At 51.3% G+C, this 27,964-nt stretch overlaps 2 protein-coding genes across 2 annotated transcripts; one reads left to right on the top strand and one right to left on the bottom strand.

Moving 5' to 3' along the window:
- Window positions 1-3,352: 3,352 nt before the first annotated feature.
- On the top strand, window positions 3,353-9,289 carry LOC100899390 (delta-sarcoglycan). The gene is made up of 6 exons (XM_018641086.1): window positions 3,353-3,557; window positions 5,515-5,784; window positions 6,089-6,179; window positions 6,813-6,932; window positions 8,571-8,761; window positions 9,101-9,289. The coding sequence occupies exons 1-6, from the start codon at window positions 3,456-3,458 to the stop codon at window positions 9,287-9,289; spliced, it is 963 nt and encodes a 320-aa protein (XP_018496602.1). The 5' UTR covers window positions 3,353-3,455.
- Window positions 9,290-15,638: 6,349 nt separating this feature from the next.
- Window positions 15,639-27,176, bottom strand: Tsp (Thrombospondin). The gene is made up of 25 exons (XM_018641080.2): window positions 27,153-27,176; window positions 26,775-26,983; window positions 24,857-25,014; window positions 24,092-24,183; window positions 23,926-24,006; window positions 23,709-23,834; window positions 22,610-22,809; window positions 22,347-22,543; window positions 21,922-22,066; window positions 21,322-21,410; window positions 21,162-21,239; window positions 20,695-20,838; window positions 20,439-20,547; window positions 19,818-20,095; window positions 19,533-19,719; window positions 19,327-19,439; window positions 19,101-19,174; window positions 18,754-18,856; window positions 18,462-18,619; window positions 18,092-18,250; window positions 17,551-17,710; window positions 17,230-17,305; window positions 17,017-17,096; window positions 16,751-16,841; window positions 15,639-15,735 (listed from the first exon to the last, which is right to left on the bottom strand). Exons 1-25 carry the CDS (start codon window positions 27,174-27,176, stop codon window positions 15,639-15,641), a joined length of 3,228 nt encoding a protein of 1,075 aa, XP_018496596.2.
- Between the last annotated feature and the right edge of the window lie 788 nt (window positions 27,177-27,964).

Here is a 27,964-nt window from a genome sequence, read left to right as displayed (position 1 = left end):
TTCCCTCCGTTTCCGAAAATGTCTGGCAGTCCGAGGGAATGAGTCGGACGTCTGCGGAAGGGGGTCAGAGGAGTTATCTCTTGGAAATGGATATTCTATCGCCAGGATTCGAGCCCAGGTCGGCCTATTGCTCCTGTGGGACTCTGCACGCGGCGGTCACCCTTATTTCTCGAGCTTTCAGCAATATGATTTCTTGACCTTGAAATCTCAATGGATTAAGAAAAACAGTGGGAGGTGTGAGGAGCGAGTCCGCTTCGCGATCGTGTACTCAATTACACCATACAAAAGCCCGAGAGCTTGGGAGGGACGAGGACTTTTTGGAGACCGCTCCCTACTCCTATCCACGACCAATTTTCGTATCGTAAATTACGGTCCTGTTCCTGACGCGGACGAATGTCTAGTCCCTCGCACTACGCTCGCAGACGGACTCGATTGATCTTACAGCATCGGTCGCGCATGATTGGCTTCCTTCACTCGCAGCATCGAGGCTCTGACGATCCCCAGGAGGCGGAATACTGAGAACAATTATTCCTTGCCGAACTCCCCGCGCGGAATCTCGTAAATCAGCAAATAGATCATTAATTTTTGTCCGATAAGAGCTTCATGGCGTGCGGTGAGTGGACGGGACCCTTGCTTGCACTACTTACGTCGTCGTCATCAAGCAACCCACCTCCTTCCCTCCCTTTGTGACTTTCGGAGATACGCTTCATGGATACAATGCCGGCGTCTATCATTCTTGGCAGCTCGCTGCCCGACCCCCGGATCGGCAGCGAGCGGAGGGAGCATGAGGAGGAGATAAACCGACGCCAGCTCCGCTACGCTGACGACCCTTGACGGGAATGGAATTTCAATGAAATGAGAAGAGGACGCGGCTGCTCCCCGGCTGGTGTCTCCGCGCCGGAGAGAACAGACAAGGCCCCCGGGAATGAGGATGTTCTCGGGCAACGTATACCCGAAGCGCTCGACATAAAACTTCTTCGTCCCGCTTAGTATGGCCAACCAAGAGCTCATTCTTCCCGAAAACTTATCCGGCCGCTGAGAAACGCAGAGGAATCGGCGAGCTCTTCCGACGAAAAGAGCGTTCCGCGCGCTTCATTGCAATGCGGGATCATTTACGATCAACCTATATTCGTTTGAAACTTCTGATTTCTCGCTCTCTTCCTGCTGGCTCCGCAATGAAGCGGGGCAGTCATTTTCCTCAGCAGCGGTCGAGTCGGCACTCGGCACCACGCCCGCTCCTGAGTCCAAGAAAAGCCACAGATGCGGAGGCAAGCAAATTTGCCACTCAGTAGCGATCGCTTGAGGCGCTCATCCATCGTCGGGAGTGTCTCGCACCGCAGCAGTCGCAGACAGGTAATTTCACCTAACATCATCATATTCCATCTTCTCATTCAGTCGGTCTCTCCCGAGAAGTGCGCGATTGAGACGACCGCTGACTGCCCTCGACTCCCCCATATCTATACCGGCCATATAAAGCACTCTTGGCGATGCCCAAAGGCTGGAAGAAGGAATCAAGAGCGACGTTATTCTATTAATCTAGAAGATTGAGACAGACTGAGAGTCTGGGTTACTTGATGAGATTCATATAATTCGTCATCTAGAGCAGTTGGAGGTTAAAGGAAGTTAAAGAGTTGGAGGAATCAGAGGAACTTTGAAGGGGTAGGAACTCCCCTAATTGAGGTGTTGTCTCGCGTTCCCCACTTGGCAAAAAATCTCAGCCTCAGCTGACACAAATCCCCGAATTATATTCGTCTCTTCACTCCATGACCCTAATCTGGCCATCACCTCTTGTGCAAGCACAATGGACTTCTCAAGAGAGGAGAGGAACAGAGACCAGACCGAAATTCGCTGCTGCTTCTCCCTGGTCCGGGGAGAGCCTCAGAAACACGATAACTAAGCTCGGAGGTCTGTAATTATCGGAAAACCTCGCACAACAATGGAGCTAGCTATCTGTCGGTCGACCCATTCGTTCCATCCGATGCTTCCATGGGCGCGCGGTTCAGCCCAACTTTCTCCTGAGGGAGAAGCGAGGAAGCTCTTGTGGAATGAGGGGGTTGATTAGACGAAACAACCAGGGAAGGAGCTGCCCAATTTTCTGATCGGAATATCTCGAATCACGGCTCCGTCTTAATCGGGTAAGCTGCACGCGAGAGGCACTTGGTACGCGTTCCGAGATCGTTACTTAATTTTTCGGTAATTCGAGTATCATTCAATCTTTCCGTTCAACGAAATGAGGTGGATTTTTCCATCCAGGATGACTTCGCAGATGGGGGCTCCTATCCGTTTCCTTCTCCGTGGGACTCTCCAACACGACAATTCGAGCAAGAGGTTTTCCCTCGATGGAGCCCCACGAATCGCTTCTCGCGCGATTTTTGAACGCGACTCTCTTGCGGCGCGATTCTGCTATGCTCCCGTCGAGAACTTAGTCCATGATGTTGTTTCAAGGGAGGAGCTGGCAGACACCGGAGAGGGCATTCGCGTCGGTCGAGTTATTCACTGGGAAGAAATCGGGTGGGCCCGGGTGAACCCGAACCTGGAGTTCGCGTTGAATACTTCGCAGTGGCAGTCGCAGCAGATGATCAAGAATATCACAAGAATCGCTCGAGTCGCTGGCGAGCCCGCGGCGATGTCCGAAAATATTTTTCCAAGGCACCGAGTCGATTCCTACGCTCATCAGTCAGGATTGACACAGTTGAGCGAGATCGAGCTTTCTGTAGGCCAAAATAAGTCACTCCTTATGCATGCGAAGTTATGCATGTTCGCGTACTCGGATCGCGGAATTCGCGCCACGACTTACTTGTCCGTCTGATCTCTTCGGACAGAACTTTTCTCACCATCATAATTTTCTCCCGGAGGAGTGTTATCCTCGAGTCTCAGGATCCGGAGTCCCCATCAGGGCCTGGTCCCATTGAGCTCAAAACGAGCGTTTTGCGATGCCTCACACGGCTTCACGCATATTTTACCATAAGTTCATATATTCCTCGTGGGATGCCCGATTTCTGAGCATCTTCACGATCGAGTTAGTGTCCTCTTCCAGCGATTCGTACCCTCACTCTCCCTGCCTAAGGGCTGATGCGTTCTACAGCGATGAATGTGGGCTAATCGTTGACCGTGCGTTCTTCCCAAAGGCTCCTTTAAACTGGCGTCATCACGCCCTCTGTGGGTTTTTTAGCCGTAGAAAATGGGTCCGCGAGCGGATCTATCCTTGCGGTTGTCCTCTCTTGTGATCTCCGTCTCCTCTCAGTGAAGTTCGCTCCGGGGCGGGGCCCGGTCAGGTCCTCTCTCAGAACCCGCCCTCGAGCATGACACGTGGTCTCGTTCAAGATCTCTGAGCTTTCTTGCTTACGCCACCGAGCTTCGTGAACGAGCATCGTTATCCCCGATCTCCGCCAGGCCGAACTTCCCTAGTTTAGGATAGCTGTGTCAAGTTCGCGATTTCGTGGGTCGTGTCGACAATGACCGAAACCTCCAAAATGAGCCAAGCGAGTGATGCAGTGCATCACTTACTCGTCGTTCATCAAGACCATGCCGGACAAAGCATGACGGTCCCTGCGAGAGTGAGTTCGCATACAGAACTTAGAATAACACTAATTTATTGTAAGCAGAATCGTCGGAGAGCCGCGTGCATACGGTGGAGCCGCGTGCATACGGTGTGGCTTTGCTGACGAGTTATAGGGTCTCAGAGGGTAAGCAACAGACGCTGCCGCTTACAGAGTGATTTCGGGCAGCGAAGATTCTAGATGGAGGAGAAGACCCATGAGAATGGGACGCCGGGCATTGATTCCAGAAATGTCTAGAGGTTACCAGTCGGGTGAATTTCTCATGGGGACAGTTGAGTTTTGTGCCGCGTTCTACCTCCGTTCCTTCCTCTCTGGCTCTCCATCACTTAACCCTGTGCCTTGAGCGAGCCGGATGACTCTTGGGCAGCCCAGCTCAGGATCGCCCATTGATGATTGATGAGATTAGCGTTTCGACGAAAGATTCCAAGAGGCGCGATACCCTGCAGAATTCCTCCTCGCTCTTATCTCATCGCTCCTGACCCGATCCAGTGAGTTCTTGGATTTTATCAGAAATGCTTAGCAGTGGAGCTGAGCACCCGATTTGGAAAATGAGTCGCAGATCCCGCCGATTCGGAAATAATTTACTCGCGTCTCCGATATCTCGGGAACCTCATTGCTCGAGGGAGTTACCGGAGCCCATAGGGCGAGCGGTGTCACATGGAATCGTCAGCGGGCGAATCTATTAAGACCCGTCCGAAATTCCCCTCCTCAAGCTCCTTCTCGACACCGATTCATGGCCGTATCTTCCGCCTGACTCCTACTCAGGATTATCGGGACCACAGTGATATCTGTGCAGTCATACTCGCTCCGCATTGATAACACTTCCCTTCTTCGGCGAGCGGGTCGAGTCGGTCGCTAGCGTATCAACTCTTCCCTTGTCGGTGCGAATATGGAAGGCGCACCTACATTTTCCATGATTGATGATAACTCGAGCAACTCCGAATGCTTCGGATTCCGTCAGTCGAGATTGTGTGTGAAAGGGCCATCGGAACGAAATGCGTCGCAACTGTCGAGACCGGCATGGGCGCTCAGATGGGGCAGAGGGACGAGTACATTTTTGTCCGAAAAACTCCTTTTAGCTCGCTCCGTGTCTCGATTCCACAAACCCGGCTCGGTCGACTCAACTTGATAGAGTCCAAGCGCCGAGTTCGCTGCCGCCCCGCAGAGGAGCCTCTTCGTACGATCGTGTCGGATATCTGTCTGCTCTGCTCGAGGAATGTATTCCGCACACTTCATTGAGGGAGCAGGAGGGACCCAGAGCCCGTTTTCCTCCCGGCAATTCAATGGGGGCTCCCTGGAGATTCTCCCCTATCCTTACCGGGCTCGCCCGTGATTGGGACTCATGAGACCGAAAAGCAGTCAAGCCGGAAGCCTGATTGGCTATATATGCAGTTCAAGGGCGGAATAAGCTACACGTCGGACAGAGAGTCGAGCGAGCCGTCGCTCGGTCCGCTCGCAACGATCAGAGGATAGCACGGGCCACGGGGAACAGACACATGCTCATCATTTGGACAACGCTCGGTTCGAGAGTGTCGATGAGTAGCTCACTATGTACCTGCTGGAAATCATGCCCAATGAAATGCTTCCTTCGATGGACTGCTCGCTGTGCCACCGTCCCTTTTACATTCCGGCCACTCTCATTAATTTTTTTGCTCCGGCGTCTCCCTGAGATGGGGGACGGATCTTTCTCCGACACACAACTGCTCTTTCTCAAGAAGAATCCCTCACGCAGCGGAGAATCGAACCCCAGGAGTTACCAGCTATCCGATGAATTCTTTTAGGCCAGAATTCCCAAGAAGTGAGGGAGTTGAGGAGCCCAGCCTACTATAAATCAGAATCGGGATTCCCCCAAACTATCAGTCGAAGGCAGGGTTCAGGCACTTGAAATTCTCGGAGTTCCACCGACTCTATCCTGAGCATTCGCAGCTAAACGGAGGGAATCCTTTATTTGCAGACCTCAACGATTTACGCACGAGATCCTCGAGCCTTCATGAATCTCAAAATCGGGGTTACAGGGATTCGCAAGAAGTATCTCTTCATTCTTCTTATCAGCCTGTGTTGGCTTGTTTCGATCAATATCTTGATGACGTTTTTGATATCGAAAGCGGTTAGATTTTCCTTCCACGGAATGGGATCATTGAATGTGAACGACAAGTCTCTCCGAAGCGACAACGCGGTAAATTTTCTCAATGGACTCGCAGTGAGGAGCATACATTCCCGTCTGGTGAGTGCTACCCGCCTACTCCCGCACCTTCCCTTCTGTCCCGCGAGTTGGCTCCCCGCTTGATGTACATACTCATCTCCAATTCCATCGGGCATCCACCACGATTTTCGGGTCTACCGTCGGCGTCGTGTGTCGCATCACATGCGGATTCGGTAGCTTCGACGCGAACACCCTCAGAACCTTATAAGCTCCTCTTCCGTCACGACGACGCGACGGAGGCTATCCTCCCTGTTCTTCGGGTAGAATAAGAAAAGAATGCCCATTTCAGGCCACAGTTGATATGTACCATTTCGGAATATTACAGGAGAGCCCCCTTTTCGTACATTCGGCCGCGAACATCACGCTCGCATCGAAGGGTACGATTCCTCGATTCCCGTCTTCCTTCATGACGATCGGTGAGTAATTTCTAATATCTAATCGTAGGAGGAGGAGTCCGAGGATGCGATACTTTTGGCGAACTTCACTACCGGAGGTGTTCTCCCATACTCGGAGCGAGAAGTGCATGCATCGCCGCCGCTCCTTCGGTAGAGGGCCGAAATCCCAAGACTCGAGGATACCTTGAGGCGGGATGCTTCGCATGAAAATGCAGGACCCCCCTGCCTGATCACCTGATCAGAATCGATACTCCCCGCGAGATTCCGGGGGTCTATCGAGCACGATGGTCGTCGAGGCGCACATTAGGATGTCCGCTGAGAGCAAATCGATGAGTCTTTGCTCTTTGACGTAGCCCAAGACGACTAGTCTCGAACCCTTCTATTCGAATCGGCGGAGCCCCTATCTCGAGCGATACTGCATGGTGCGAAGCACGTAGAAAACTGGGGCTTGTCCGAATTCTCTGCCATCCTCGCTGAGAGTCAACCCCTCGATCCCGCTTTCGGTGTCCACTGTCGTCGCGCTGCTTGAACGGCATATGTATGAGCGTATGAATTTTTGCTCGAAGTCCTGCGAGCGCCTCGTCTCGTTCCGAGATGCGTGCGTCAAATAAGATGTCCATAAAAACTATTCAAAATGCCTCTGCCGTTTTGTAGCTCCGAGACACCTTGGTGTAATGGCTGATACTTTCACCGTACACAACACGGACGGCAAGCAGATTTTCCATGCTACGGGGGAGCATTCGAGGATATCAGCTCACACATTGAAGATCAAAGGTAAGGAATCTTTCTATCGGTCTCGCGACAAGATCCAGCCGCCTTGCATGCCAATACGAAGGAACCTGAGAAGGAATAAGCCGTGATGATCTCCGAGGGCTTCGATGTTCGTCTGGATCTCAGTTTCCGAATCTGAATGCTGCAAATTCCGAAACCCGCTCCTGATCTCAACTTGCCTCCTACTCAGAATCTCTCGAGTTCGTGAGACCGCGAATGCGATGCTGCAGACCCCTCTGAGACGAGATCTGTTCGCACGAGAACGTGCAATCGCTTCCTCCGTCAAGCGCCTGGTGAAGCAGTGCGCGTACGTCGATTGGCTCTCTCGGCAGCTGCTCTGGTACTGCTGTGATAACAATCCCTGTATTCTTTTATGATCTCCCGCGATCGGGTACCGGGGGAAGTATAGTATCGCCATCAACCGCACTTCTGGAATCCCATTCTCGAGAAGTCATGGATGGACGCCTCAAGACACGGGGTGCCGAATTCTCCCTTCCCGAGGGATATTGTTCTCCGTCGTTAATTCCTCCGAGCCCTGGAAAGGAGCAGCTCGGCCACGGTTCCACGTTGTCTCGTAAAGAGTGTGTGCGCTGAGGAACCTCCCTCCAGAAGGATTGAGAATTGTTCCAGCGCCCCCTTCGTAGCCGGAAAAATTCTGAAGGGAATCGAATCTCCCGGGAGCTTTTCGTTTGGTAGGCTTCTGGAGAAGATTCTCCAAATCTGTCCCAAGTCCTGGAGACGGCGTCTGGAGCCTCCCTATGTAGTTGTCAGTTGAACTTAACCATCCTAAGACTTGTCTGACGATTCAGCAAATCTCTCCTCCGGTCCATCCTGTCCGAATGTCCATCGGCTCGTTCGAGAGCCAGAGTGCAGTCGACAGCTTGGGTCGCTGTCGCATTTTTGGCGTGTGGTATCCGTATTCGCAACAGAGCCTCTCCCGTTGATTTGACCTATCCTCTTTTCCCTCATGGCAAGCACGCACGTGGTCTTCCCCCAGACCCCGACAGGAATTGTGATCGCGCCAAGTCGATCGAAGAACGAGCGTTATCCTCTCTCCACTCTGGGGGGGAGGGGAGAGTAGCTCAGCCGGGTTCCGCCGCCCAGCTTCGAGATCACGTCTCGGGTGCCGACTGAAGACTCCGACGGTCCTGCTTCGCGGCGAGGAGATTTGGATCGCTCGTCCGGGGAGCGGAGAGCCGCGACTTTTGCTCGTTTCCCTGCCCAGAACGGTTCGAATGATTCGCTGCTTCGAGAAAAAGAACGACACCAATGAGCGATACCTGCCCCCCGATAGGCGTACCTCCATTACAAGGGAGCATCGGTGACCTGGAGAGTTTTGATGTGATTCTTGGATGGCTGTGAGAGGAATAAATAATATATACGAACAGCGCCCTGGGTCTTCCGCCAGCTCCAGATTTGACACGCAGCACCTCGGATGAGAGAAGCCATTATATCCGCGTCTCCTGTAGGAACGCGTCAGGATTGATTCTTTCCGACTTTCACGTATCTTAGGAAGGAGAAACACGACGTTAAGGCATTATTGCAGCCGGCCGGTCGGGTCTCACTCAGGAAACCGATTGGCAGAATATTTTCAAACATTTCGCATGTATGTGCCTATAATCTGTTGTCTCCCTCCTCTAGGCTCAGGCGGCATTCGCGTTCAAGGTGCGGTCCAGAGTTCTGCTCTGAGGAATCGAGATGGTCTCCGCGTGGAGAGTTCTACTCGTAAGCTCCTGGTGTCGGGTCCTGAAGGAGTGAGCTTAGGATCGACGAGTGGAAGTATATTCTTCGAGTCGTACGGAAACATGACGCTCACATCGGCTCGGGGAAAGGTGAATATTAGTATCCAAAGCTATCGCGGAATACCTTATTCACTCCCGACCTTCGAGTTTACCGCATTATTTCCCTACACTCCTCAGAACGCACTTTCTCACCCCATCAGGAACATGCCGGATAGCTTTCCCGAAATATGGTGATTCCCATCTTGAAGCCAGATACTGGGAACTCGAGATGACATGTGCAGAATGTTGTAGACGCACTCTGACACGTCTCTCACAGAGGGAGGGGGCTGCTCGTGGGAAGAACGCGGTACCTACGATAGAGGAGCCAGCGCTCCCTGCACGAAAAATTATTATATTCCACCTGAATTAGCGGAGCCTGTTGGTTTCCAGATCACCTTCTCCGCGAGCGCAGTCATCATGGACAACATCAGAAGCCCGATTCCGTCGAAATCAGGAACGCCATACAGCGGTATCTACCAGCTGTGTATATGTGCTACCGGAACCCTGTTCCTCGCCTCGCCAGCGGCGACTTGCCGTACAGACGCTCATGTGTGCGGAGTAACCTCGGTTCCTCTGTGATCTACGGTGGAGATCAGCCTTCGGTTCGGATTCAAACGCTCAAGCGGGGCTCATCTACTAGCGAGAGTTCCCTCGACCTCATGAAAAGTACAGCGAACGGGCATTGTTTAATTGAGGAGTCGGAATAAACAACGTTGGAGACTTCCGGGTTAGAGATATTTTCCTCCATCGATCGCAGGAGCAAGATCTCGCTTTTCATGGTCCACAGGTCCATAGCAGAACCGGGATCGAAGGGCACATGTTTCGGAGCGTAGTCCCTGTAGGAGCCCCCGACAGAGGGCCAATGATGCCAGAGGAGATGATGAAACCCGAAGGCACATACGTGGGGAGAACTCACCGCTGCTTACAATGGGAGTAGACCAGCCGGAGGCGAGTTGTACGAGGTGCCACTGGGCATCACAAGGGCTTCCCCGCTCGCAAGGCTGAGTCCAATTTCCGATGGGTGACTCGAGCCTCCGAACCGGACTCCACCTGCAGTGAGGACCCCACTTCCCTCCGAGATAGACGACGGAAGCCGCGAAACATCACGGCGATATGTCCTCGTAGTGAGGGCAGTCAAATCTATGATCCCTGCCAACGGAAGTGGGACCAGCCCCCTCAACCGCAGCAAAGCCCAAGAGCTACCCTAACTCTCCTTTGCTCTTTTACTATGTACTCGCCGTGTACGAGAGCTGACTCTGTGAGGCCGAGGTTCAAAAATGAAAACCACGACCATTCCGAATCGGCGGCGGTTGAGGACCGCGATATCTCTAATCCGGGAAAACCAATAATTGCCGCCGAGCTCGAACCGTCGGACAGACATGACCTGGGGGGACTTGATAGGTACTCTAGCAGGATTTGGCTCTGATTGTTTTATAATCCACGGGATTACTTCGGTCCCGATGCCCTGCCTGTTGCCGACTCAGCGTCACTGAGCCCTTGAGCCATGGGATTCCCCGCAATCCCGTATGGGGATTTCGTGCCCACACGCAAGCTCTAGCTTCCAGAGATATCGGTTGGGACTCGCTCAGCGCGCAAAGCTAGGCGGTGGCCTCTCTGGTTCTCCGATTGTAGAGTCGCATTGAGCTCCATTTGAATTCTCGTCAAGGTGGATGCTGACTCCATCTCTTTTCAGTGGTCCTTCGACGCGGAAACGTTTCCGCTTCGTTCCAGGGAGTGGCATCAGCGGTCGTCCTTTCAGCGGAGCGCAAGGCATTCTGCCATCCAACGGGTATCTCAGCCTGCTATCGGAGATTGTGGGGAGTGCAACTCGCGACTGCTGCCGAAGGTTAGCGATCCGATTCGGACGGTTATGGCCGCGGACTTGGGGTACTCTGCAGAAGGATTGGATGCACCATTACGCGGTTTCCACGGGGGTCAAATCGGAAAGATGGTATACGTTTTCTCAGGCAGCTATACTCTCTGACTTACTCTGCAAGGGAGACGGATTTTCAGCTTCGGGACAGGATGTCTCCGCCTTCCCGGCTCTACAGTGAGGATCATGTCGGCCGATCCAAGCCTGCTTGAGTATTATCGTGTGCTCAGCAGGCGACAACGAGAAAATATAAGGAGCTATCAAGGTCTGAATACTGACTGCTCCGTACGGCGGAGCAATCAGCTCTCATTTGTAGGCGCAAGGAGGATGAGAAGATTGGAATTGACGAGTCTAAGCTAGAGAGTTTAGGATAAAAGTCGATGAAGCTCATCGAGAGCGACTTCCGAACGTAGGCCTGCAGGAAGCAACATCTCAAGCGCGACAGAGGCACGAATCGGGAAATCCCCGTTTTTGAATGCGTTGCACTAAAATACCGCCCCCGGGCGGATATTCCAGAGAATTGTCCCCGAATTCACTGCCGGAACATCATTTTCTGAGCAAAGGAGCGCCTCTCTCAATATCGAGCCTCCCAACGCCGCGCCTCGAGAGAGCCGCCCCGGTCGGAGCGTCCCTCTCTGCAGCAGCTCGCTGGGGCTTTCTCTCCCCAAGTTTTCTCCTCAATGTCCAAACTGGCAATGCCGTTGTGTTTTCCGGATCGTCTACATCGTTCAGGAACCTCATCGGCTCAGCCTAGGTGATCCCACAATCAGTCAGGAGCCTTATGAGCTGAAAGCACGCGGTAGGGTGAGCGTCAATATCTGCCGCTGTAACTATTCGATTTGATTTCAATGTTTATTTTTTAAGACTCCGAATTTACTTGCACGGCAAGATATTGATGTCAATGCTCCCGATCGTACGGAGGACGTCGGACTCTCGTGAGTGTTGCTCGCAAGAATGCAGGGAGCAAGGCACCAGCCATTTTCTCGCTTCAGAGGGCCTTCAAGGGCTATAAATAATATGCTCGTAGCAGCCGTGGGCATATGCTGCTAGCTCAGAGCAGCATGTTCTTTACGGCACGAGCGGCTCTCGGGGGAAAACGATGCGCAACAGACGCGTCATTAAATTCTTCGCTGAGCAGCATCATTCAACAGCTTCGCTTACGTTTCCTCCAGAGAACCCCTGCAGGGCCTTAGATGCGTGTACCCTTACCTGCACGGTGCTGCTCGCCGAACCGTCTCCTAGTCCTCTTAGGTCCCTGTCCACCAGTCGGAGAAGGCTTGTCAACGCAATTCTTTGCCACGACCGAATTCCCCTCGAAGATTTAGAGTTTTGCCACTTTTATCCTTCGGTCTCGTTGGGTTCCAACCACATCTATTCTTGGCCCAAATGACCGGATTGGAGCTCCTCGATCAGGCGTGGAGCAGAATTCGGGAGTGTTGTCAGCAATGTCTTCCGAACTTTTTTGCTTGAGCCATTCCGAGCGTTCGGAGTTCGGAGTATGCTCCTCCGACAACTATCGTTGTATCCAACCTCTCAAGCAGCTCATGATGATATGCATCATATGTAACGAAGGACGAGGTGATTCCCGGAATGGAGGAAGCTTCGTCGCTCCTTGCTCCGCTGCCCAGCTCTGTCCCTCTCGGAATTCTTCTCCGCACCGTGAAGTCGCTCCTCTGGCAGCAGCTGATAGTGGTAATCCTCTCAGGCGTGAGAAGCCCCCGGACCGCATAGCGACAATTGGAGAAATCCTCTTAGAGAGCCCCGAAGCGGTCCGGGCGCGAAAGCCGGAATTTTTTTTTGGATGTGGGACATTTCTCGGCGCCCTGTGTGAGAACTTGCAGAAGGTCTTCGAGCCGGGGATGTGTGTTACTGTCTCTGAGTCATTCCTTACTCCTGACCGAAGAAAGGTTTTTCCTGATACAAGGGATATTGCTGAGATCACGATTCTCGCCGTCTAGCTTTGAAAAGAATTCTATTCTGGTCTCGGAGCGCGAAGAGTGCGTTCCAGGACGATAGCACCAGGCCCGCGATCGGATCGGAAAGCCGAATTCTCTCCTTATTCTCCATCTTTTCTGAAATATCTTCTCCTTATACTAACCAGCCGATCCCGGATTATCGCCACCTGAGAGTGAGCAATAATCTTTCCCGTCCTCGGTACTCAGAGTACTTAAATGAGCTCTGCTACTTTATTCGAGACCGTGCCAAAAGAAACAGTTCCGTATAACAAAATTCTGCGACGAGAAGACGGCGACTCCTCCATCGCAGGCTCACCAAAATCCCGCGGGAACCATCTGTTTCCTCTTTCGACAGGATAACAAATCTTCGTTTGTGGGGGCTGCTTACAATGGAACTTTCTTCGGGAGCACGCCCGCTCGAACGCGCCTTCTCCGAAATGGTAAGAACCCTGAGGACGGGGATGAAACGAGCGATGATCGAATCGTATGGGGACAGCGTCCCCAAGAGCCATTGCATTATATGTGTCGTACTAATGGTCCTCCGAAGGATGTCCTCTGCAGTCCTCTGGAATTCGATTTTCGTCCGATTTTTTGTTTGGGTGCCCCCCGAGGTACACAGGACGACACATTATTCCAAAAACGATGTTACCGATGATGCAACATTCATTCAAAGTTGAGCCCCAATCTCGTACGTACGATTGGACTTTGCAGAAGGGAAAGATGTTCCGGAAATGTCTTGAAATGTCGTTGTCCGGCGAGCGCTTAGCCGTGCAACCACAATAACTATGGGGAGCTGCGCTCTCTTGTCGTAGCATTGTTGGAGACATCAAATTTTTATGATAGAGCCTCTATCGATATTTTTATGAGACTTACTCTGTCCTGTCGCTATGAGAAATTCCGCAGGGAGTCCTATCGATAGGCCTCAGGCTCTCGTGATAGCGAATCGGCGAGACTCCTGCGATGCGCCCCGAATTCCTCGAAGCGCTGTGGAACTAGAATGCGATTTCGTTCCTCACGAGATTGAGAAAGGAAATGAGATGGTATTGAGAGAAGACCACCCTGCACAGCTCATTAGAGCTTTCTCCGTTGAACCGAATACCGAACATCCTATCCTCGTACTTACTATACAAAGTCGGAAAAATCAAGGGGATCAATGGAGCTCAGCGTCAGTACTGAGCGGTTGGAAAGTATAATACCTCATCGCGACGCCCCCCACGATAAGGTAGACGCTTTCACATCCACGGAGCAAGACGAGGGCAGAGTTCCTCTGGGCAGGGGATGTCAGAGCACCTATCACAGGACAACTATCCCCTCTCGACGATTCAGCCTGGTGCGCGAAAGATGAAGCAAGTTTCTACAGCGCTTGGAACTCGGAACACCCGGGGGAGGAGGATCCGAGATGCTCGACTGCAATATTCGAATGTTGACGAGGACCAGGAGAACGCCGGATGATCCCCTTAGATCACAAGATTAATAGCTGATGATGCCATAAGGTATACCATAAGGAGCAAGAGGAATGATTCCGTCTCACAAGGTAAAGGCAGGGTAGCTTCCTTCCACTCAACCGAATTCACAACAGATGGAATCGCGGCCCGAATGTAATAATATATATTAATCCAACGCCCTGTGCCACCATAGAGGGAGGTTTTCTCCGCCTACTGATAATCAAATCGAAGCAAATCTCTTCGAAGTGGAATGATTCCTTGCTCTTCGAATGTTCGTCCCCCTCTATGTTCGTCCCCCATCAATGTTGCGTAATGCGCCTCCTCTAGGTCTCATACTACACATTCGGACGATGCGATCAGAACGCGCGCCGTTGCCAGCAAACTTCAAGCTCTCATGTCCTCGTTGATCAAGCATATATTACTTACCCGGAGAGTCGTCCCGAAGCTTTGCTCAATATTTCGAGCCCTCATCGAGACTCTAGAGAAGGTGACCCGGTCTCCCTCGCGGGAAAAATCGCCCCGGATTTATAACCTCACGGAGCGTGAGAGATCGAACGACGATACAAGGTATTGTCGAAGTAATCTAGGTATCAACTCCCAAGAGCGAGACTCCGGAGATTCCAGTCTCGTCAAGAATTCTTTTCGAGTAAGGCTCCCGACAAGATTGGACACGCTCAGAACCGACCGCCAGCATTGGCCGAGAGGAAATATCTCTGCCTCCGCTTCCGATCCACTAAAAGCTTTCTCGATCAAGGAACAGGTGCCGAATTTCTTCCTACTTTCCGAATCGGGTCGAACTCTCCGGCTGATCAAATCTCACAGCGTATTCCCTTGGGTGCTTAGCCTCCGGGATGGGGACGCTGATGACCTGCTCTAACGAAGCTCCTCGTGAATGGAATGCGGAAAGAGCCTTCACTTCCTATTTCCATGCTCGGCTGGAGATGATGGGAAGTTCGGGGTCTGTTCTCGGGAATCGGTTGCGTGTGCGAGAAGTTTATCGCGAAGCTCTCGCGGATGACTCGATTTCGCCCTTATTGACTTGTCTGCATTTTGTGTCAGGGTTTTTGATTCGACTCTAACGGATATCCTCCCATCCGGTTGGAACACGCACTCTCGATGCACATCACATTACGCGGAGGACGACTGGACGGGTTGAACGCATAGAGCGCATCGCGGCTCTCATTTCGATATGCAAGTTATTGGCCCACAAATTGGCACACAGACTGGCGAATCGGAGGAAAATCGACGAGAGAGGCACGGAGAGATGATGGGAAGAGGCTTGGTCAATGATGAGACAACATGATACTCTGGCTGTCACAGATAGGAGATCGATGCCTGTAGATCACGTCATCTGTCGTCGTCTGTCCTCTTTCCCAGAATATTGATGGCGATAAATTGAATAGGAGCACTCAATGATATCCGGTACCAGAGAATCGGATACTCTCCGAACCCGATGCAGAAGTTGATCCTTCTCGCGACGATCGCTTCCGCGGAGGTCCCTACCCCTGCCCCAAGAGGGCGGGGATCCGATAGAAGAATGGGTAAACTAAGAGTCAGGTTTCATAAGTGCCGCCAGCCCTGATTTGGAGCAGCGGAAGAGACGATTCGGTAGCCCTCAGCGGGCGCTACTCCTTTCATTTTATTGGGTCTGTTGATTAAATCTTCACATCGGCTATGTGATCCATATGAACTCGTTGCTGGAGGTCGTAATGAAGATCTCGATATGCAGCCTCGGGTATGGCCTCATTGCACCTGCGAGGAGTAGAAAATGATCCTCATATTGGTGGCCCAGAATGTTGTTCGAGTTTATCGGGAAGCCGAGGACGACCCCTCTTGCGACTCTCCAAAGACTCAGGAAGTGATCCTTGACATTTCTCCGATGGTGTCATTGTGATTATAAGATCGACTACCCTCGACTTGCATTCTCTGTAATCCCTGGGAAACTTTTTTCCGCGACTCCAAACTTATTCGCTCCTTGATTCTGATACTTCGCCGGAAAGCCCCGTGGGCAGCCTAGAGCAAGGACCAAGCCCCACGAAAGCGAAGCCCAATTAGCCTTCAGGAAGCCCTGATCACCACCCGATGATCTATGGGCCCGACAGGAAGCGCAAATCACTTCTGTTCCGAGAGCCCAGCAGCATAGTATACGATTCGGGTGGAAATGTCTCGCCATCTCGTCTGTTGCCCAGCGCATTGCTGGGAGCCGAGGATAAGAAGCCCTACCCTGGAGCTCAGAAGAGAGACAGATTGAGGCTCCTCCTGCTCGTGAGTGTCATCTATTCTACTCTCAGCGCTCGTGTTGAGGTCGGGGAGGAGACCGTTCCGCTTCACGAGAGTGATGTTCCCGATCACGCTTGTTCCACTATCTGAGCTCGCGAAGTTTACAGCGCGAAGCGTGAATCGGGGGTATTCATCTGATTGTGAGTTCGCTTGTATTTGGGTGCGTCGAATGAGAATCCGATGTGACTTTAGGAGTCTCGTCGGAATTCTCACATCTCCGCAATGGAGCTTCTATTTGATCGACTAGCTGGGAGCGAGATACCAATGAGCTATATTCTTGCCTATGGATTGAGCCAGTCGGTGGAGTGGTCTCCAACAAGCCATGAGCCCTCCATCGTCCTTCGTCCGACTAGATAGCTCCGCTCGCAATCTGGTTCTTCAAATTCCCCTGATCAGAAGTCCGAGCCAGGTCATATTGCACGTCACGAAAGCCTATCAGTCATCCTTCCTACAATTGAGGCTCTCGGGAATGGTAGAATCTACTCACCTATAAACCAGGTCCGACCATATGATATTTTCCTGGGAGAAGCAGAACACACCAAGACGTCCCCCTTTCAGCGTTCCATCGAGTATGTTGCCTAGAATGCGGAGTATCGTACGTCATCCCTCGATACGATCGGGGAGAAAGGCAAAGAGAATCGGATCATAATCATTGATGGAGGATCGACTGATCACGTCGATGACGATTCATCGATGCATCTATCATCATATACATGTTTGATTGGATTCCAGCAGGAGAGAAAATAGACCAACCCGAGTCGGCGACCATATTCTGTCCCTCGAAAATCCGGAGTCGCATGAGCCCTATGTTCGGGCGGTGAAGTAAGAGCCACCTGTCAATGAGAATTCTCCCTCTGATCGCCATTAATTACGAATTATAATGCTCAATGAGGCAATGGGGGCGGAGGAGCCTGACATGAGGCGGTCATTTCGACATCGAGGGTATCAGCCCTGTATCGGGCTTACCGATATGCTACTTTCTCCTTCCATCCGACGTTCCGAGGATCCTTCCACAAGAGATGAACTTGATTGGTCGTGTTGCCTGAAATGGGACCCTCAGAGATATGTCCATGGCACGAGCTCGGGGCGATATCTTGTCGTATTTATCCCTGAGAGCGGAAAGGGGAAGGCGAATCCCTCGAGCCTTTTCCCTCACGGAGACGACACCGAAGGACCGCAGCTTCGGCTGCTTCAATTATGAATGTTCGCCTCCGCTTGTCCCCGTAAACCTGGCCAGTTGAGATCAGAAGCGGTAAACATGGATCCTGGAGCAGCAGAAGAACTTGCCTGTGTGCCAGAGCGAATTCCGGAGATATTCCCCGGGGCCAGTTTCCGATTGGACGAGTTTCAGCTGTATGCCTGGCTGCGCAGTGGCCTTGAACGGGCTGCTATGCCAATAAGTTTGGGTCTTCTTCTTCCACATCACAGTGTAGAAGTTATGATTGTCCTGCAATTTCATGCAAGAATATAGCTTCTCGACAGACCGATCGGATTCTCCAAGCATCGAACATTCGTTTCCGGCCCGTTTCGCTATCGTCCGCCCGCATATGATCGGATACAGATAGAAGTAGCCGAATTTTTTTAGCGACCGCTAAAACACCCCGACATCATCCGATGGATCTTTATCCATTCTTTCCTCATGGCAAGGATCATGCACGGAATGCCTACCAAAAATCCACGGTATTTGATGGCTACCATAGATCAGTCAGAGATCAACGGCAGTCGGTGCGAACCGCGCAGAATCCCGACGCCGCACCGGTGGATTCTGTTGGAGTATGATGATCTAATGATCTCTAATGATTAGGGTATGTCTGATAGGCTTCCAAACCTGATAGCTGAAGATGAATCCGACGTAATCATCGTCAGTTGCAGTATCGACGAAGAATGTTCCCTCGAAATCTACACCGCCGAACTTGTGGTAGCCGACGGCAAGGCCCGGATCCGAGTTGAGCGTCTGCACGATTTCCGCGCCCTTGTTGTAAATTATCTGCGGGGAATTCAGGCGGACGACATCAGCCGGATGCTCGGATTCCATCCCGCAACTTGAGCGACCTTGTTGTCGATTGGCTAATGCTTGATCGCCAGTCCCCTATCCCCAGGCGTCACGGTCTCAACTCTCCAGCTGTGGTGCGTGTTCTTCCCATGATAATTTGAAGAGGATCCCGTTTACTGGGTGTCGATCTATCTGAGCGGCTCACCCAATGAGGATCGTTCTGACTGTCTCCTTCGGGATCGAGAACAACGGTCTGGTATGCTCTGAAATCCGTCGCATAGATCCGTCTATTGTCCGGACACACATCATCGTCATCACCGATCCCGTCACCGTCGAAATCGCCTTTGCAAGCATCACCGACACCTGTTCGATTCATGCCAGGATCCTCAGATCTCATTCCCTTGAACACGCGGACAGAATTCTCGAGCAACAAGTTCTCCACGTCCGTGAAAAGCCCTCAACGCGGATCGAGACGCGCTGGGGGACTCAGTACAGACCTGTCACATTAGAATCTATCTGGTCGGGATTGAATACCAGAGGGCAATTGTCGATGTTGTCTCGGATCCCATCATTGTCCTTATCGAAGTCACAAACATCACCCTGCGGAACAGAGAGAGGGTTCATGTGAGAGTCTCTTGCGGGAGCGTCCGTGGACGCGACCACCTCTACCGGATTCCGGCATCAGTCGAGTCCCATTACACGATCAATTTCTACACCATGACCTCAGAGTACAACATAATACCACCCTCTTACTCTGAATACTATCGCTCTGCTCATTAACGGTATAATTCAAAGAGGCAAATCGCCCCGGAATATTTCATTCCCGAAGTACCTACATACTGACCTGTCCATCATCGTCGGTATCGAGCTGATCACTGTTCGCATCGTCGGGGCAATTATCGGCATCGTCTTGGATTCCTACCGGAAAATGCCAGCTTCGTGACTCCCGTCGACGGTGAGGGTTCATTTCGGGGGAATTATATTCATACGACCAGGACTTGACACCTATGTTCACATGACGGGTACATGGATATTCTCGCATATTTTTCGACGCAATCACCAAGGCTCACCGTCGAAATCCCTATCGATATTGTTATCGCATGCATCACCGACAAGGTCTTGATCCACGTCTTCTTGATTTGGATTCACTGACAAAGGGCAGATGTCGCAGGCGTCTCCCAATCTGATATACGATATACGAATTCGGATTAAATGAAACAGACTGTCGTCGGTACGGTCAAAATGAGCCTTTGATCACTTTCTACGCTCAGCTCACCCGTCACCGTCTCGATCACTCTGATCCGAATTCCTTACGTAAGGACAATTATCACCATGATTCGGGACACCATCGCCGTCAGCGTCAGGATCGCAATCGTCGCCTTGACCGTCCCGATCAGTGTCAATTTGGTCGGGGTTATAGACGAGAGGACAGTTGTCGCAAGCGTCACCCCAGTTGTCAACACCTTGAATTTCACCAAGAAGCGTTATACAGATTCGTCATGTATCGGGCACTCTCGGTGGATCTGAATTTCTGGAGAGAATCCGTAAGAGCATATCCCACCTGCTAGATCTGTGTTTCTCTGGTCGGCGTTCGGGACGAAAGGACAATTATCTGGATAATTCGCCACGCCGTCGTTGTCGGCATCGGGGTCACAAGCGTCCCCGAGATTGTCTCCATCGGCGTCTTCCTGTCCGGAGTTCGGTATGTTGGGACAATTGTCAGCTTTGCACCTTTTATCCGAGCAAGGCAAGGTGAAGTCGGGCCATCCATCAATGTCTCTATCGGGTGCACACATCCGCCCGTCCCCGGCGAAGCCTATTTTGCACCGACATTGAAATCTGGAAAGATCACCTGAGCAACACGAGATCCATATGCGGTCGATCTACGTCTCCGCCGCCCTCCTCATTCCTCACAGAGCTAGACGGTCACAATCTGAGCAAGTCCTCAAAAGTGAAGTTATTTTGGGAATCACAATCGTCCGAACGAACGCGATCGCCATGAACAAAGGGAAAGTGATTGATCGGGAGCGTTATATTCTTTCCCTCTCGTCGGATCCTTGCCAGATAAGTCATATGTTCTTCCTTGCGGATTCAAATGGAGATTTCCGTTTCGCCCTCCCTAGTGAGCATCCATGCTCCGAGGGTCTGTCTTCCATATTTAGAGTTACGTCTCATAACGCACCTCGTGCTCCCTCGGCGCATGAAGCATTCTGCGTTGCCGTCGCATTCGGTGCCGTCTGGACACAGTCCTGGGCGTGGTCGACACCCAACAGACTGGTTTCCGATGAAACCTGGAATATTCCCGAGGTTTCGGAGAGTTCATCCGCATGCGTCGGTTTCAGGATATTCCGACATATTTGTAGAACGTCTCCAATTTCCGAAAAAGCGCCGAAGTCTTCGTTTTATGAAGTTTCTCGGTCAACCTCCCAGAGACAAACCTTCAATGCAGTCTCCGCAGCGGTAACTGCCCAGAGTATTGATGCACAAGGAATTCTCAACGCATCCACCGTTGTTTCCATCATCACATTCGTTTTCATCAAAACATTGCTGCTTCATGTAACGAGCCTGTTCGTTCCCGTTGCCTGAATAAAAGCCACCTTGGGAGATTTCTTCAAAGAGCAAAACGGCAATCCTTCCGCATGCGAATTATCGTTATTGGTGAGCAGAATTCGGCACTCATTGAACACTAGTCCCAATAGGTAGGAGGAATGATTAGGGCTGATAATTTTCCCGTGGAAACCCCCAATCCCGAGGGGAAAATGCTCTTCAAAGTCTTTCATGCGTTCGAGATCATTGCGGGCCGTGATAGGGGGTCTCTCGGTCCAGCTGTATCTGACTGGTGGACGACCGCCACAATCACGACATTCTACGAAGCAATGAAAAAGGAGAACCAGACCAGACGAACTTTCAATGCGGCTGCCGGAATATCCAGGAGGACACAAGCCGCAGCTGAAGCCCGGCTTGAGATTCACGCAGGCCACGCCTGAAATGCAACAAAGTTCGAGCTTACTGCAGCTTTGATTCTCGAGCAAAGCAAGGATAGAGGAACATTCCGCTCGCCTCACCGCGGAAGCAGGGTTGATACAGACTACACTCGTCAATGTCTGCGCATTCAGTTCCGTCTCCGACGGTTCCTTCGGGACATTGACCGCACCTGCGAAGAGACTTCAGGTAGATTCGTCTTGGAGCTAGTAGCTGGCTCCTAGCTTTGAACATTTGACTTTCGGCCTCCCCAAGCGAATCGGCAGATTGGGACGCATTCTCCAGGCGTTTATCTAGTCACGGCAGTCGCCAGCCGTGCAGAGTGGCGCCGATGCGGTGGTCGAAATGGCCGTTCGGAAAGTCTATCCGAGAATCACCACGTCTGTCACTCTGCGCGATGGTGTAGATCAAGGGTGAAAACGAGGCCGGAGGAGGGAATTGATCGCACAAAATCACAGTATAGAGGTCAATGGCGAGCTCAAGCCCCTCCGGATGCTTAGTGAAACCGACTACACAGAGCTATAAGGGAGTAATCGGGCTCCGGAATGATGACACCGTTGGAGGAGGACAAGGATTAGAATGCGGCCCCTCAAGTATCCGAGAGTCTTCCCAGAGAGCCGGAAAATTCCGGACGGAGGCACTTGAACGGTTGTCGGGTCCGAATTCAACGTCGAATGGCTCACCGAAAACCTGGCGAAGTATCGATGTTCGTGCATTTGACACCAGGGTGGCAAGGTAGGTCGCTGCATCGATTGGCCCAACGACATGTCGCGCCGTCACCCCTCATCCCGTGGGGACATGGACCGCAAGAGAAGCCCCTCTCCGAGTCTGCGAAGAGAGGTTCCTCCCGAGTTTATTAGATTCGATTTCTCCTATCCTATTCGATGGGTTCGATTTCTCCTATCCTATCCTATCCGATGGGTTCGCATCTGCACTGTACCATCTGAATGCATGCTTTGTGGTAACCATGGAGACTTTCCATCCACGTCAGAGCTGGCCAAATCAAATTCAAGAATGACCCGGCTGCGGCTCAGTCGCCGATATGTCCTTGAGCATCAAAGCCCAGAAATGGCTAAAACGCCTTTCACAGTGGATGAGCTCTACGAACCTGAGCACGACACACCCGGATAACAGGGGCGATCCCGGCATGTCGTCGAGGGTCTGCACTTGACACCATCTCCAAGGAGACCTGCTGGACATGGGCCGCAAGTGGGACCTGACGGAGTCTCTGTGCATTGGACACCTGGGAAGCATACATGACTGGAGCAGGAGTTCCCGGGCGCTGCGCTCATGCACAGTCCGCATCTGCAAAGTAGGAGCTAAGGGACGCTGTTCGAAAGCCAGATTTAGAGCCCACCTTCAGGAGCCTACCTTTCTATGAGTTGATGCAGCCGATTCAGAGCAGAGATCTGAGTTGTCACTAGTGATCGAAGAGCCTCCACATCATCTCTCAGATTGGATGCATCAGCGCCGAGATGACCTGGCGTTGTACAAGGCTGGGCGATTTTGGATGGATGCCTCAGACGATGGATCTTATTAACCGAGGAAACACTCTCCGATGATTCTTTCACCTGGAACGAAGCAGGGGAGACGTGTTTCCTCGCGCTCGCTGAGCCGCCCGAGTATGCGGTGCTAATCAGCGGGCCTCGCCTTCATCACTATGCTTTTTCCGCGGAATTGCGATGGTGTATTTTCTGAACGACCCTCTGGATATTTGTTGTTAATATAATTGTTTCACTGTCTCGTAGGAGGAAAGCTCAATCATTGAGGAGCAACGTCCGGAGAGACCAGGGAGCCCTAGGATAAAATGGCAGTGCGTCCTCCCGGAAGAGCCAAGCTGTCGTTCCTGAGTTTTGCGTTCAGAAAGAAAGGTTGAATGCTAAGTAGAATGCTCTCGGGACGAAGCTATCTGGGAGCACAATTACAACAACTCTCTGAGTCTGACGATCTGAACAACTCGCATCCCTTCACATATGTAAGGTATTTATGCCAGAAGCCCATGGAATTTGAGGGATAGAAGCGCAAGCTCCGATCTCCAATGAGAAGATTGTCGGATTCCACGGCTACTCTCGTTTTGTTTCATTTTCTATATTTAGCAAGATATCACTCGATGTATCGTCCTTTCGGAAGGAAGCAATATGCTCTTTCTCTCTATGAGGACAGGTTCCCATTCTAGTATACCACGTAGCATCTTGGAATGCCTCATGAGGGGATCGGAAGACAAGAACGGCTTGCCGCCTTCCAGAATGAAAATGATATGGACCGCTCGATTGGAACAGAGCCTCTGTCTAAGTAGTCACTCTTCGAGCCACACCCCGCAAGTCCGGCGCGTTACTCCTCTTCGTCCATCCCGCTCTTAAAGTAGTTTGGCTGCGACGGTGATCTACGATACCTCTCATAGGGACCCCTACCTCTCGCCCGGGCTTGATTAGCATGGGGCACAATGATAATCCCGATAACTACCACTCACAATTTCGTTCGGATGCGCCTCGCCAAGTCCATTCACGCACATTTTTGAGATTCTCCCGATAGTTGAATCGGATGAGTATTCGTGGATAATAATGTTCGCTCTTCTATCTCGCATGACGCGCATTGTCTGCGAAGGAATGACGTGAGACTTCTAATATCGCCGTGGAGAGCGAGCCTCATGGCTTAATTCACTTTTAGATGTGCTTCGCTTTCTTCACCTGAGCTGATTGCACTTGCTGATATAGCGGAATATTAGCCGTGAGATGATGCTGGAGCTCGCAGTCGAAGAAGAACGAAATCTAGATGAGGAATCATCGGGATAGTTGCTGATACGTCTCATCCTCGTTTCGTGCAAGTCTGATATCGAGAGCAACACTCGTTTACCTTATTGGTCAGAGCGTCGCATATTCCGTCTATGAGAATGATTATCTCTTGAGGCAAGACTCGGTGGGGTCCCGACAGAACTCTCGTATGGCCTGGAAGGATCAACAATCCTAATTGTCGTATTCATATCGATGTTATATCACATTCAAAACGGTCTCGCAGTGCTCTTGAACTCCATTCCGACGGAGGCGTGTACAGGAATCCCTGGTGAGTGTTTTTGCAACTGTCTTATTAATAGAATCTTCATGAAAAACAGAGAAGATCGAAGTACCTAAGGAGGAGATAAACCTCTCCATACAAGTCGAACTCGAGTCGGCATGCTGACTATCCAAGAAATGAACAATCAATGCCATCGAAGTGGGATCCCCGGCTCGAAAAGCAAAGGGGCGGTGTACCTATCGTGGTAACCGTCATTATATAATTCTATCATTGAACCAGAATAGAGCCGTGCAGGATGATCGAGCCCGCCAAATAAGAGCCGCATGATGCGCGGCGTCCCACCCCGCACAAAATTCTCAACTTCAACAGAAAACCCTCGCGTGTCTCCTGGAAGACTTTCAAAGCTCTCTGAACTTCAGTCGTCCTTCGAACGAGCAACAAGGGGACGGATACTCGTCGGAGCGAGTCTCAGAGGCTTTTCAAGTCGAACGGAAGGAGAATAGAATGCTCATGACTCGTTCCGTTATGATTCAGATCACATATTGTTGTGAGGGGGTTAGATTCTTCCGGCAGATTGCAAGAGGGAGGCGCTTTCGGTCTATTTACCTTGTGTTGAGAATCCGAGGCGCATGATCTTCTTGTTTTCCAGTGATAATGTCAGCCCTGAGCGCGTGGGGATCGTAAAGATGTCCAACAAAGCCTGATCGTTGAGCGCATGCCGAACGACTGTGTCTCTCAAGACGATCGCTACTGACTGGTTAGATCTGCGGAAAATCACGCTTTTCGTATCGTCCCTTGTTGGAGCAGCGGAAGCGACGGAATCCGACTCGCGATGGCGGACTTGTCAGTTCCTAGGCTATGCAATTTTTTCTCCTCTCGTTTTCTGATCTCCGTATACACAGGGAGAGGTGAAGAGTCCTGCGGCCGTCTGCTGCTCAAGGGAGATGAAAGCAATGTGCCGATCGCCTGGTTTCCCTCCTTCTCAGGGCTCGGCGCGCCGCCGATAAGAAGGCTCATACCAAATTATCCACCTTAGATGTCGATTTTCTCGCGTCTGCCCCAGCAACTCGCAGTGAGAGATTGATTCGGTACTAGTCCAGAAGGCCCGGTGATTCCTCATCCCATTCAAATCAGGTAATCAGGAGGCTTTGAGAAGTCTCGGAGCACGTCCTGTTAGGACGGACTTCGAAAGAGCTGAAGACTTTTCCAAATGAGCGCGAGATGCTAGAATATTGAAGGAACCGTATACATGGCTCCTGGTGTTCGAAACTGGGAAGTCTCCCGTGGAACAAGTATTGCGAGTAGCAAACGTTTCTCGCAACGAATCTCGCGAAAACGGGAGCTGGAGCAGACAGTCTCCACAGCAAGCTTCCCTAGACCGATTATTTATCGGCCGTTTGGTCTGGTACCTCATCGAGTGGGTGAGAAACATATGCTTCGAAGAAATCGACTTATCCTTGCGATGTTCGGAGAAATGAGAGATAACATGTTCCAGAACATGCACAACGATTGGTACGATTCCATGTATTTGTTTGAATGAAAAAGGAGACCGTCGGTTGTCGCGGAGCGTATGAATGTACCGGGACGACGACGAGCGCTTAACCTCAGAAGACACGAAGGGAGCGAGAATCAGTAGAAGTCTGTCTTCGAAGGATATTATCGTCTCTCCTCCCGCTTTCCCTCGCATGACATCTCGCAAACCGCCGAGCTTAAAGGAGCCGGAATTTTTGTTCAGAAATTCTTCCAATCGAGGGACTGCTTGAAGCCTCATGGGAAGGAGTTTCATTATTAGTGATTATTTGGGCTTGACTTATCGATTGGCAGTTCGTGTTACTCGAGGGCTGTCATGCAGACGTATGTATGCCGGGAAAAAGAGTTGCTACGTCTCGCAAGGGGACTGGCTTGCACAGTCCTGTCAAAAACACGATCTGCTTTGCTGGGACGAACGTCGCAGCGGTAAGTTCCAACTCTCCGCTCAAGAAGTTCTGCAAAGTTTAAAGTTTCCGGCGAAGTACTCCACCGACTTCATCAAAGATCCCCAGCGGGTGAGAATCGTCTCCGGGGAAAGGGCAGTCAGACTCTCTCTCCGAAGAGCGAAGTAAGACTCGGAGACTTGAGGAGTATCTTCTTTATCGGAGCCATTAAGCGTTTTACCGCGGAAAAGGACCGAGAACGTTGCAAACACTCTCAGCCTCAGCCGAGCTATCGCTGGGATTAGGAACGTCGGTCTCGATTTGGCGTGCACTTGAGTGAAAATGTCTCAAGCAAGGTTGGACAGGCGACGGAGAAGAAAGACCGCCAGAGCTGAGGCTCATCTGAGAGAGTTACACTTGTATCCTTGTATGAGTACTAATTGCATGGATATATTCGCGAAAACATGCTTCGAACAACGAAAGATGCGTATCAAGCCCGAAGGCGGCGAAATGTGCGAATATGTCTGAAAATAATTTTTTGAAAGCTACATCCGCTCGCTTTCTGGGGGCTCTTTCTTCCTTTAAAATTCCAGATCAATCAAAATACCAACCTCAGTAGATGCAACAACTTTATCGCATTCTCGTGATCGTACACCAAATACTTCGATTTCGGAGAACTGAGTCCGTGATTCGGGTGCAAAACGGCGGAGAGCAAGAGTATTTGCCACATCTCGAGCTTCTCAGCGCACGCACTACAGATGTCGACCTCCCTGAGAGCTCTCTGCGGAGCAGGATCGAGATGAGTCTCAAACTCGAACACCTGGTGGGCGTAAGAAAGTGAAAAGATCGTGGGAAGTTCGAAATGTACTCGTTTTTATCGGCCTTCCTCTTGTTTTTGGGACATCTGTTCCGGATTCCGTCAATCTCGATTCCAGAATATATGAATGCGGTGACCGATGAAAACTCTCTCCAATCGATTTCCACCAAACTTTCTTTTGTAATGATTTTGTCATCCCCGGTAGGTTATCGCCTTAGACGGCTCTAACCGGCTATTAGCACGGTATGAGAGACGGCAGAACGAATGCTTCTCGTAAGAGGCATACGATTTGCGGACTTTGCACAAGGATCTCTTCAGGCAGAGCAAATCTCAGAGTTTGCCTCAGTCTCGTATCAGATGTGAGAAGGGACTCTGATCGACAAAGCAGTCGGCTGCGGCTCGTGGAGAAAGCTCGCAGCGACAAACTCGGAGAGAATCCGCATAGTGAACAACTTGGCTATCGGAGACGTGGTTACCAAGCGAGCAGGAATTCTTCATTGGCCGGGGCTCTAGCTGGAGATACCGATTGGTGACGCCGCTCAGAGCACTTCCCACAAAAAATCCGAGCTTCGTTCGCGAGTTGGGGGTGACATTCATCAGCGAAGGCATCAACCACCTAGTCTCCTGACCCTCCAGGGTGAGACGAGTCCTTTTTGGAATCGGCAGATTGAGGTAGGCATTAGGCGCATTAGATCTCGGAAACTCTACTACTCCATCATGCACAAATCGATCTCTTCCTGCGCTCTCGGATAAATTCAATGAGAAGACCCCGCTGGATAGCAAAGATGAAATGTCAAAATACTTCCGCCAGATCTCCTTCGATCAGAAGCACGGGGAGCTTTCGAGGAATATACGCATTCCACAGAAGAGGGAGGAGGTGCACGTGAGCGCCGCTTTCATTCTTCGAAACTGATTCGGAGTCATATACCGACATGAGATCCACCGTGACGGGGGAAAAGAGTCACAGCCGATGACCAAAAAGGG

This window comes from Galendromus occidentalis, unplaced genomic scaffold (assembly GCF_000255335.2).
Source record: "Galendromus occidentalis unplaced genomic scaffold, Mocc_1.1 scf7180000075708, whole genome shotgun sequence".
In the NCBI taxonomy this organism is placed as follows: Eukaryota; Metazoa; Arthropoda; class Arachnida; order Mesostigmata; family Phytoseiidae; genus Galendromus; species Galendromus occidentalis.
The sequence above is the reverse complement of the archived record's forward strand: the minus strand, read 5'-3'. Positions and strand labels throughout refer to the sequence as shown.

Bases quoted from the DNA above. Each gene is read 5' to 3' on its own strand.
- LOC100899390 (XM_018641086.1), top strand. From the start codon at position 3,456: ATGACCGAAACCTCCAAAATGAGCCAAGCGAGTGATGCAGTGCATCAC. The intron at 5,785-6,088 runs GTGAGTGCTACC...GGAATATTACAG, and splicing joins GGAGCATACATTCCCGTCTG to GAGAGCCCCCTTTTCGTACA. The intron at 6,933-8,570 runs GTAAGGAATCTT...TCCCTCCTCTAG, and splicing joins TCACACATTGAAGATCAAAG to GCTCAGGCGGCATTCGCGTT.
- Tsp (XM_018641080.2), bottom strand. From the start codon at position 27,176: ATGACAAAATCATTACAAAAGAAA. The intron at 18,620-18,753 runs GTCTGTACTGAG...TGAATCGAACAG, and splicing joins GATAGATTCTAATGTGACAG to GTGTCGGTGATGCTTGCAAA. The intron at 16,842-17,016 runs GTTGGTCTATTT...TCCGCATTCTAG, and splicing joins GAATATGGTCGCCGACTCGG to GCAACATACTCGATGGAACG.